The 11,880-nt window shown below is 38.2% G+C and overlaps 1 protein-coding gene and 1 long non-coding RNA gene across 2 annotated transcripts in view; both read left to right on the top strand.

Moving 5' to 3' along the window:
* LOC107575823 (aggrecan core protein-like) overlaps positions 1–6,561 on the top strand; it is a 10,892-nt gene extending 4,331 nt beyond the window's left edge. Inside the window, exons 4-12 of the mRNA XM_016262151.1 lie at positions 6–231; positions 407–742; positions 1,349–1,523; positions 2,100–2,227; positions 2,394–2,687; positions 2,821–2,919; positions 3,486–5,096; positions 5,387–5,500; positions 6,266–6,561. Of these exons, the coding sequence (XP_016117637.1) occupies positions 6–231; positions 407–742; positions 1,349–1,523; positions 2,100–2,227; positions 2,394–2,687; positions 2,821–2,919; positions 3,486–5,096; positions 5,387–5,500; positions 6,266–6,432 (3,150 nt within the window). The 3' untranslated portion in view covers positions 6,433–6,561. The remainder of the gene's footprint in view (positions 1–5; positions 232–406; positions 743–1,348; positions 1,524–2,099; positions 2,228–2,393; positions 2,688–2,820; positions 2,920–3,485; positions 5,097–5,386; positions 5,501–6,265) is intronic.
* Positions 6,562–6,880: 319 nt separating this feature from the next.
* LOC107575824 (uncharacterized) lies at positions 6,881–8,108 on the top strand. The gene is made up of 2 exons (XR_001607946.1): positions 6,881–6,940; positions 7,916–8,108. It is a non-coding gene; the product is annotated as an uncharacterized lncRNA (long non-coding RNA).
* The last annotated feature ends 3,772 nt before the right edge of the window (positions 8,109–11,880 follow it).

Here is an 11,880-nt window from a genome sequence, read left to right as displayed (position 1 = left end):
CAAAGCTGGGTGCCAAGTTGGCCACCACAGGACAGCTGTACCTGGCATGGAAGGATGGTATGGATGTTTGTAATGCAGGCTGGCTGGCAGACCGGAGCGTCCGCTACCCCATCAACATCGCCCGATCGCAGTGTGGGGGTGGCCTGCTAGGAGTGCGTACCGTCTATCTGTTTCCCAATCAGACTGGCTACCCTCTCTCAGACTCCCGCTATGATGCATTTTGCTACTCTGGTACAAAATTCTGTTATATAGCTATTCCTTCTTTATCATTTATGATTGTTTATCCACATACATACGTGTTATTTGATTGTTTTATCCTTGTTGATCCACAATAATGTGTGTTTAATAGCTGGTGCTAATTGATTAGGTACTGACAGGTGTATATTGTTCATATATTTAAATTTAGAAACGGCTGAGGAAGGTTCTGGCCTATTGCCATTCGTCATAGAGACGACCACCAAAGCCGGCAGTGATGTCCTGAGCGTGGACACAATCACAGCACGCCCCCAGGTCTTTTTAAAGCCCACCTCCACAGGAAGTGAACTGCAGGGAAAAGTTGTAACATACAAGCCATCAGTGACCACTAGTGTCGAGTTCCCATATACTGCACTAAATGTTTCCCAGCTGCCCCTTTCACCACCCCCCAGCTCTGTGGACACTGTGGAAGGGGTCACTGATGGGACTGATCTTGCCTCCGATTTATCCCGTTTGAATGAAACCGAAGCTATCATGTCTACCACAGGTATGTATCAATATGAGAACAATACAGTAAAAATGAATGTGAAGCATTATTCTGTTGTTCTCTGTGATTTGACACACGTATATATTGACTGCAAACCACCATAATTTACAGTTAATATTGATTCTATGTGTATAAATTCTTATTTATTCCTCTGTACCACCTTATATATCTCATTCACGGTGGCTTCTGTTCACCTTATAGTATTTGCATAATCAAATTTATCATGCCAACAACACAAACAAAAACCAATGAAGTTTATGAGGGTTACACTGTTCCTCTTCCAAGATAAATCATGAAGATGCATGTTATATACTGTCATCAGTGTCAACGTATTTATATCGCTACCACAGTGAACAAATGTCTAGATGCTGAATTAGACTGAATGCAAATTAGTATATTAAACTGGAGTAACAGCTTACTCAAACTTTTTGAAATATCAAATTAGAAACTAGATTTTTAATTTCTGAAGACAATTTAAATAGCATGTAAGAATCTTGCACTAGATAAAAAAAATGTTTAATACAAAAAGACAATTGTTTCAGTTTTATAAACCTATGTAACTTAGATACATCTGTTGACACCCATTGTTATTAATTCCCTCCGCAGGGGTGGTCTTCCATTATCGTGCAAGCTCCGGTCGTTATGCTTTTGACTTTTTCGAGGCTCAACTGGCATGTCAGAGCATCGGTGCAGTCATTGCCAGTGCCCAGCAACTGCAGGCAGCCTATGAGTCTGGTTACCATCAATGTGACGCTGGCTGGCTGTTAGATCAGACTGTTAGGTACGATTCACTGCACAATTGTAACATTGTGGTGAACGGTTCAATTTTCTTTAAATTGTTTGTGTGTCTATTTTTATAAAGTTATAATGTAGTTCTGTTAAATGTGGGGCAGTGGACACCTTCACTTTATATTATAATAAAGTTTTTAAATTATAATTTTTTAATTATAGATTTAACATATATAAACTTATAAGTGTTAAGCAAAATATTTGTGGCGGTGTTGATGACAAATGCTTCTAGTGGAATTATCTGCCTCATACTGGACCACAAAACCAGGCATAAGGGTCAATTTTCGAAATTGAGATTTATACATCATCTGAAATTGATGTATGTTTGTTAGGCTAGGACAATATTTGGCCGAGATACAACTATTTGAAAATCTGGAATCTGAGGGTGCAAATGGAACATGATCTTTACTTAATATTTTAATGATTTTTGGCATAAGAAAAATCTATAATTTTGACCCATACAATGTATTGTTGGCTATTGCTACAAATATACCCGTGCTACTTGTGACTGCTTTTGTGCTCCAGGGTCACATATATTTACAAATGTATGTAAATGATGTTTATGCAGGTATCCCATTGTGTCTCCACGTGAGAAATGCTCTGGTGATTTGGAGCATGTTCCTGGTGTGAGGTCTTATGGACTGCGTTCTGCTGATGAACGCTATGATGTGTACTGCTATGTGGACAAATTACGGGGTAAGAGGCTGTACATAAATACATAAAAACTGTTAAGTGGACAAAGGGTAGGTAAATAAATATAAATTACTTCCATTTTAAATTTCTGAGAGTGAAACAAAACAAAACAAATAATTCTCTCCTTGGAAAAAAATAATTCTAAATCACTGTGTGTTCACATTTCCAGGGGAAGTTTTCCATGCAAGTTCATTCGAGGGATTTACTTATGGTGAAGCAGTGGCTTACTGCCAGGGCAAGAATGCCTCCCTGGCCTCCACAGGAGACCTGTATGCCACTTGGAAGCAGGGCTTTGATAAGTGCCGTGCTGGCTGGCTTCTTGACCGCAGTGTACGTTACTCCATCAATAACCCGCGGCAGCAGTGTGGTGGAGGGAAGGCTGGAATTCACACAGTTTACAAGTTTCCCAACCAGACTGGCTCTCATGACCTGCACTCCAAATTTGATGCATACTGCATCAAGGGTAAATACATCTACAGTGTAGTTATATATAGGTCATAAATTGTAGATTCTTGTAAATGTAAAACATTAAGTCTGTTGAGTGTTTATACAACATACATTATTCTTTACATATTTGTCATTTTTTATACATATAGTGGATCTGGATCTGTCTCTGAATGAAAGTGAAACAAACATGACGGTGACAGAGGAAAAGATAGTGAGCATGACATCCCTCCCTGCTCTTCTCAAACCTGGTAATATACTGTAGCTCAGGATACATATACGAGTCAGTGACAATAAGGATAAAAAAATATGCATAAATCATACATCTGAATAATTATGTAAAAAATGCTCAAATATATTTTGTTATATTTAATATATTGCAGTAATTCATAAATATTATTAGGTTTTGAGGCATCACAGTCTGTGACATTTTACAACTTGACTTAGCGTTGGCTTACCAAAAGAAGTGAAATTAAAGTCAAATTGTCTGATCAATAAACACTCATTGACCTTTGATGAGGGTCTGCAAAGGTCCTCTAATTTCCGGATTGATCACATTTTCTGCATGTTTTTTCATCTCTGTTTTTTGATCCCACCCTCCTTCAAATTAAAAAATAATCAGAAATAATTAAAAACCTGAGTGAAAATGTGTTTAAAGGGATGGATCACCCAACAATGAAAATTATTTTATCATATATATGTTTTTCATTTTTGAGTGAACTATCCCATGTATTTTTAATGTATTTTAATGCATGTCATGATTAATGTTAATTTTGGTGCAGTACCTTAGATTCTGTGTATATCTGTGTTTCCTCAGAAGGAGCAACTCTTACTACTATCCCTGCGGAACCCTCTGGATCTGGCGCATCTGGGGCCAGTGGCACTGATGATCAGTTGAGTAGTGGGAGCGGGGATCAGCCAAGTGGGTCACCTGCTTCAAGTGGAGACTCTTCTGGGGCTAGTGGCACCGATGATCTGTTGAGCAGTGGGAGCGGGGATCAGCCAAGTGGGTCACCTGCTTCAAGTGGAGACTCTTCTGGGGCCAGTGGCATTGACAGTCTGTCGGGCAGTGGAAGCGGGGATCAGCCGAGTGGGTCATTTGTTTCAAGTGGAGACTCTTCTGGGGCCAGTGGCAATGGCAAACTGTTGGACAGTGGGAGCGGGGATCAGCCAAGTGGGTCATTTGTGTCAAGTGGAGACTCCTCTGGGGCCAGTGGGAGTGGGGATCTGCCAAGCGGGTCTTTAGGTTCTTCGGGATCTGGCAGTGGCTTAGATATTCTAGTGACCTTTTCAGGAAGTGACTCAGTTTTATCAGGTGTTGGATCAGCTTCAGGAAGACCCGAGGAGGCTGGGGAGGCAGGCACACAGTTCCTGACCTTTCCCTTTGGCCAGGGCTCAGGCCTCTTCGGATTGGACACCTCTGGATCAGGATCAGGAAGTGGGTCAGGGTATAGCTCTGAAGAGAGTGGATCTACCTCAGACTTTTCCAGCAGCTCAGGAGAAAGTGACGAGAGTGGAGACCTTTCTGGCATATTCTCAGGATCAGGTTCTAGCAAGGAGTCCTCAGGATTCAGCGGTTTCCCATCAGGAATTTTTCCCTCTGGAGGATCCAGTGGCATTTCATTAATTGATGGCAGTGGTGACATCATGGTGGATAGCCCTTGGGTGAAGGTGTTCACTGCTCCACATTTAACAGAACAAGAGCTGGGTGGAAGCCATGTGGATTTCAGCGGATCAGGACATATCTCAGGGTCTGGGATGAGCATTGATGTCTCTGGGATGAGCGGTGATATCTCTGGGATGAGTGGTGATATATCTGAAGTTAGCGGTGTCCACAGTGGCTCTGGGAGTGGTTTAGAGTTTTCTGGTCTGACATTTTTGGAATCGGGCTTCATTGATCTCACAGAACAACCTCATGAGCAGGAAGCGTCTGGACTTTTGCTGTTTGGGTCTGGTGAGGGAAGTGTATTTACATCTGGAGTCTATGCCATTGAATCAGGGGAAAGATCAGGGGAATCATCTAGCAGTGATATCATCTTCTCCAATAATGGCATGGTGGAAATGTCCAACAAGCCCTTCCAAGGCATGGAGCTAGGAAGGGGGGAGGTGGAGTACAGTGGCACCATCAGGTTGTCCTCAGGGAGTGGAGACGACCAAAGTGCCTTTGCTAGTGGACAAGAACATGAATGGATCCCAGTTACGGAAGATATGCCAACAGTGAACTTCAGTGATGCTCCCTCAGATGTACTATCTGCTCAAGGGCCATCTGGCCTGTACAGTGATGCTTCAGGACCTCCATTGCCTCCATTGTCAGAACCAGAGGGAATCAAGAGTAAACTTGACACTGTTACTTCTGCAGCTTTGTCTTCTACCACAGAACCTACTTCTATACAGAGCCCTTCTGTCATGGAAGGACTTGTTGTGAATGGTGAGATCCCTTTTGCGTAAAATTTGTTAGAATATAGAACAGAGATGCATGACATATCAGTTCCTTATCCATTACTGGCCAGTATTAATGATTTATTTAATGTGTCGTCTATACAATTTTTATATTGCCTATTTATTGTTATCCATAGCGTGAAAATAATGTTTGGCTCATTGGCGGATCATAATATAGAAATATTTTTCTCACCTCTTGAGAAAAAAAAAACCCTGCTCCTTTTTATCGTGTTTTTTTCCATCATGTGTTGCTCTCTTTCTTTCTCAAAACCATAATAGCTTCTCTTAACCCATGTGAACCAAACCGTTGTGGAGCTGGGGTGTGTTCGGTGAAGGATGGGGTGGGCATTTGTCACTGCCCACCTGGACTGCATGGAGAAGAGTGCCAGTTTGGTGAGTCAGACTGAATTGGCTCAGTTATTGAATCGGTCACATAAATTATGGTTACTTTTTAAAATGTTGTATTTTGAATATTTGACATTTTGATAAACATTCTTATGAACAGCCATCCTGTTTGCCTTTAACAGCTGGTGTTGCATTTTTAGGCTTATATTTGGGTTCAAATGAATCAAATGATTGTCTCTAAGTGTCTCACTGTTTTGCATTTTATTTGTGAATAACTTCTGTTCAGTATGCTCTTGCCTGATTAATGTCATCACAGTCCATTTTACAGGTTATGTGGCATGTGTGTGGTTAAGTACTTCTCGACTTACTCAGCTCTTGTGTCCAGATGTCTTTTCAGTGACTGTTCACCTGTGTTGTTTTTGTTCAGCTGTGCCTTTGCTGCAGTCTGGTTTAATCAGCACGCCTGCTAACACCTGGTATATGCTCATACTTCTCGTCCATCTTCAAATGAATCTGAACTCCGCTTCTGTTTCTGGGACTGTAAGAGTGCTGATCTGCTCACCTCATGAGAGGCTAAAAACTGATCCCAGGTCAGCGCTCTTACAGCAACTGACTCTGATCTCTCCCTCAATTTACCACAATTTACTGAGTGTCTCTTCTCAGCTTATCAAAATATTGATGGTATAATTATGCAAGAGATTCGTTTAGAAGCAGCTCCAAGAGTTGTGATTCAATTGTGCTCTCTGCCAAGCTTGGCCTTCCTCAGGGCATCTTCATAGTAGTCAGCTTTAATCGCTAAACGTTTATTTGCAGAGGTTGATGTTTGCCATTCAAACCCTTGCGCCAATGGAGCCACCTGTGTGGAGGTGGAGGACACTTTCAAATGCTTATGTCTGCCCAGCTACGAAGGAGACCACTGTGAGATTGGTATGAGGCTGCTTCAACTAATTCTACTAACGGTCTTTCAAAAACAACCTTAAGGTGACACACAGCTCTAGATGTTGCTGTAGTGGAACGAAAGTCCCTGGAAACGTATTTGTGTGTCGAGTAGGGATTGGTGAGGGTTTTTTTCCCCTGTGTGTGTGTGAGAGAGAGTTTTGTCTGTCAATTTATGGAAATCTGTTGCAGTTAAACATCAGCTTCTATAATCAGATACCAGTGCAGTGAAAACTTCACACAGCGCCACCTACCTGTGATCCGCTGCATGGTTGATGGACAGTGGGAGAAGCCTCGAGTGCAATGCATAGCCAGTAAGCTACTGAAGCATTACCAAAAACTATGACTATTACCCTACCATTAAAAAGTTTGGGGTTGGTTAGTTTTTTTTAAAGTGTCTTATGCTCACCATTTATTTGATCAAAAAAGATAAAACAGTAATACTGTATAATATTATTAACATTTTAAATAACTGCTTTCTATTTTTGTATCCTGTGATCCGCTGCATGGTTGATGGACAGTGGGAGAAGCCTCGAGTGCAATGCATAGCCAGTAAGCTACTGAAGCATTACCAAAAACTATGACTATTACCCTACCATTTAAATGTTTGGGGTTGGTTAGTTTTTTTTTAAAGTGTCTTATGCTCACCATTTATTTGATCAAAAAAGCTAAAACAGTAATACTGTATAATATTATTAACATTTTAAATAACTGCTTTCTATTTTTGTACATTTTAAAGTGTAATTTATGCCATTACTGCATGCTCCTTCAGAAATCATTCTAATATGCTGATTTGGTGATCAAGAAACATTTCTTCTTATTTTCAATGTTGTAAATGGTTCTGTTGCTTAAAATTTTTCCATAATTCTTTTTTTTATTTTTATAATACTGCAAATGTCTTTACTGTCTATTTTGATCAATTTAATGTGTCATTGATGAATAAATGTATTTCTAAAAAAAAAGTACAGATCCAAAATATTTTAAAGGCATAGTTCACCCAAAAATAAAAGTTCTGTCATTAATTACTTACCCTCGTGTCATTCCAAACCCCTTAAGACCTTCTTTCATCTTTGGAACACAAATTAAGATTTTATTTTTTATTTTTTTATGATGAAATCCGAGAGCTTTCTGACCCTGCATAGACAGCAAGGGTACTTTTTTTTGCACGCAAACTAAAATTACGAATTTATTCAACAATTCTTCTCACATGGACTATTTTAACGATGTCCTTACTACGTTTCTGTGCCTTGATCGTGGTAGGACCCTTGCTGTCTATGCAAAATATCTTAATTTGTGTTTTGAAGATGAACGAAGGTCTTACGGATTTGGAACGACATGAGGGTGAGTAATTAATGACAGAATTTTAATTTTTGGGTGAACTATCCCTTTAAATCATATCTATATGATGTTTTAATCATATAAGATTTAAAATAATAATTCATTTAAAATAACTAATTATTTAATCGCATTCTATACATTACTATGTGAAAGGTACTGACATGATTTCTTTTGTTTTTGTATTTATAGAGGTCAAATCCGGACTGCAAAAGGAATCTTCTGTTTATCACTCTCATAAATCTAATACAACAACATTGGAGAAACATCTCTAAGGAGATTTGAAGAGCTAGAGATTCATTTTTAAATCAGTATGAGTTTTATATTTATTTTCCAAGACACTGAATTATGAAGCATTTGTGATTAAAAAGTGTTATTTTCAAGATAAGTGCTCATCTTGTATATTGCTGCCCCCTATACATTAGATGTCAGTTATTGGCCATCAGCCATGATGGAGTGATTCATCTCATCCCTGCAACAAAAGATTAGAGACCAAAATATCAAAGACCAACAGCATTCTTAAAGATGTCTGTAAATATTTGCAGGTTTTCCTTTTGGACCAACTAGTGTTTTATGTTAAAAGGTACTGAGTGAAGAGCTGGATGTGCCCAGTTTTTCCTCGGTGAAGGACAGTGAAACGTTTTTGTCTTTCTCTGCTAGTAAGCCAAATTTTAGGTACATGCATAACATAAATGACGGGATGAAATGTGAATTATTATTTTCATCTAGTTTGTGGAGAGGAGATGCAAACCTAAAAAAAAAGGTCTATAGCCATAAAAGACGTTTACAAAAAAAAAATCGTATTTATTTCTAATCCCTAACCAGACAGATTAAGAAAACAACTTGCACAAGGATGTCGTTAATTTGTTATGTCTGAGTTGGAAACTAATGTGAAATGAGATCTATTTATTGCTCACAGCATAACACATAGTACATCCATCTTTGACTGGGTGTGTCCATCTTTTTCCTCACAAAAGCCATATGTAATTAAAGGAATAGTTCACCTAAAAAAGAACATTTTTAAAATTAAACAAACAAATTAAAATGTACTCAACCTCAGGCCATCCATGATGTAGATGAGTTTGTTTCTCCATTGGAGGAACAGATTTGGACAAATTTAGCATTACATCCTGGCTCACTGATGGATCCTCTGCAGTGAATGGGTGCCGTCAGAATGAGAGTTCAGACCTCTTATAAAAATCTCAGTCAACTCCAGTCCATAAATTATCATCTTGAAGCAAAGCGAAAATCCACCGGCATACTTGTTTAGAACTGTTTTGGCTTATGAACAGTGCTTGATCTGTGCATATTTCTCTCCTGATTCAGACAAGATACATTTTTCACTGGAGAAAACAATATTATGGATTGAGGACTTGTTTGCCGTTAAAAAAATACCTTAATGATAAACACCTTAATGTGTTTATTACAAACACACAACTTTATGCTTCACAAGATATTAATTGATGTACTGGAGTCGTGTGGATTACCTTTGGATTATTGTGAGGTTTTTATCAGCTGTTTGGACTCTCATTCTGACGGCACCCATTCACTGCAGAGGATCCATTGGTGAGCATTTGATTAAATCCTAAATTTCACCAAATCTGTTCCGATGAAGAAACAAACTTGGCCTGGAAGTGAGCAAATTTTCATTTTCAAGTGAACTATTCCTTTAAAGAACATCAGACATGGCCAAATCCAGTCAGATTAGGAATGTAAACCCAACAACGAAAATTTACTTGTTTGTTAGATGTTATCTGTCGCCCAAGACTGTGCAGGGCATAGTACTACATGGGGACAAGAATGACCCTGGATCAGCTAACAGCTTTTATTTTATAACAATAGTTCAGATAGAACTATTAATGACAAGTGCCTTGTGAATATTTTACATTTTGCCTGTTTCTGTGATGAGACTGCTTACTTAGTACAAGAGGCTGTGCCTCTTTCATCCCAAAGGCAGCGGGAGCTATCTTTTATACAGCATAGCTTTATTTTCATCTAATACAGCTGAAATGACGAATGCAGCATGAACTGCAGAAGATGCACAGATATTTCTTGAAAAGCATTTTTTTTTCTCATGAATTGCAAGCGGTTGATACCTCTGTGGCATAGAAAACCTATCATTTCTTGAATTGAGATGGATGGTGACCAGTCAAACAGTGAAAACGTGGGAAAATATGAGACGATACTGTCATTGTGATAATCTGTTGTCTTATAGTAGGAGAATTTCAATTTATCCATGAATGTCTTCAGATGAACTTTGTGTTTGAATAACTGTATTACAGCAAATGCAACAACGTGCCATTAAAACATTCCATACATCATGTTTAATACAGGACTGATTTGTTTGTTGGCTGGTAGTCTGTCATACAGAGCAGGAATGAAGGGCAAAGAGTACTCAGAGAGGTTATTCACAATGTACAGGTAGGATGGAAAGAAAATGGTTTTTACCTCACCAAACCCAGTCTAGAAATGTATTTTTAAACAGATGATAATGTTTGCCTAATTGGGTGGAGTGGAAGGAATGAACTTCCCTGTGACTGAATGGACCCCTTTTAGGCTGTTTGTGATGCCCTAACCTGTTTCTCCCATGTCGCCTAGAGAACCTTGTTATAGAGTATGAAGCCTAAAGTCTTCTGCCATCTTCTGGTGGATTTGAAGCATGACATCTTCTCTGGTAGATTTGTGTTGTCTACAAATGGCAGAATAAAGCATTTACCTTTGGAAAACAGCACTACACATTCAAATTTACAAATGATTTATTTCACGTGCATCAACTAAATATTAAAATGCATTTAAAATCTTTTTTATAATTATACTACAGTTTCTTAAAATATCTGCTGCGATAATATTATTTAATATTTTAAGATAAAACACAAATCTATTACTAGCCCAGGGACATGATATTCATGTCGCAGCATATCCAATGCTTTTGACCTAAAGAAAGAAATTTGAAGCTACAGATCTAAGAACCCCTCATTTCATCACGACATTTACTGAAGCCAGTTCTTTCTGGATTTTACGAGATTAGAAGACGAATCACCTAGTCACACGCATATTTTATTTTCTGACAAAGCACATATTGAATTTCTTCTTCAGTTTATGCCACATGCAAGGAAAAGCACAAATATTTAACATGTTTATTAATATTGTTAAAGACTATGTTTTACAAAAGATAAAAATACTCAATATTTGCACAATTGTACAATTCTATTCGATTTGGTTGACAAATAAAATATATAAACTGTAGTATAAAGTGTAGAGCAACTGCAGTGCAAACAGGTCAATTGATTTGAGCAGCTCTACCGTGCTTATTTTAAACCTTTACAGCGAGAACTAAGAAATTCCCTGGAGGATAATAGTGTTTTCAATTCATTTCTAATTTACAGCACAGTTTCTGACAGACCCATATATCAAGATTATTTCAGAAAAAAATATTGTAGACAGCTTTTGTGTGCTTATCCACCAAAAAAGGAAAAGAAAAGTTGACCTTTTTCCATTTCAGGGACAGTGCTGTACATGTGCTAGAAGGCAGACAGGTTGAATCAAGGATAGGTTTTTACTCATCCTGGTCACCAAAGATGAGGAATAACAGTAAAAGAGTTTGTATATTTCATTGTCAATTAGGACATGCATTTTGAAATATAAGAATGGTCAGTGGTTATGAGACTTACAGTTTTAGAAAAAATTAGAATCAGCCTAATTTTTCGTTGCAGGTTAATGGTTCTTCAGATTTTGTAATATGCGACCACCTGAAAGCTGAATAAATAAGCTTTCCATTGATGTATGGTTTGTTAGGACAGGACAATATTTGGCCGAGATACAACTATTTGAATATCTGGAATCTGAGGGTGCAAAAAAAAATCTAAATATTGAGAAAATCACCTTTAAAGTTGTCCAAACGAAGTCTTTAGCAATGCATATTACTAATCAAAAATTAAGTTATGATAGATTTACGGTAGGAAATTTGCAAAATATCTTCATGGAACATGATCTTTATCTAATATCCTAATGATTTTTGGCATAAAAGAAAAATCGATAATTTTGACCCATACAATGAATTTTTGGCTATTGCTACAAATATACCCCATCGACTTAAGACTGGTTTTGTGGTCCAGGGTCACATATTCTCTGACACCCAAAAATGTAATTTCTCAAGT

This window comes from Sinocyclocheilus grahami, unplaced genomic scaffold (genome assembly GCF_001515645.1).
Source record: "Sinocyclocheilus grahami isolate Dianchi unplaced genomic scaffold, SAMN03320097.WGS_v1.1 scaffold2924.1, whole genome shotgun sequence".
NCBI classification, from domain to species: domain Eukaryota; kingdom Metazoa; phylum Chordata; class Actinopteri; order Cypriniformes; family Cyprinidae; genus Sinocyclocheilus; species Sinocyclocheilus grahami.
This window is presented reverse-complemented; position numbering and strand designations above follow the sequence as displayed.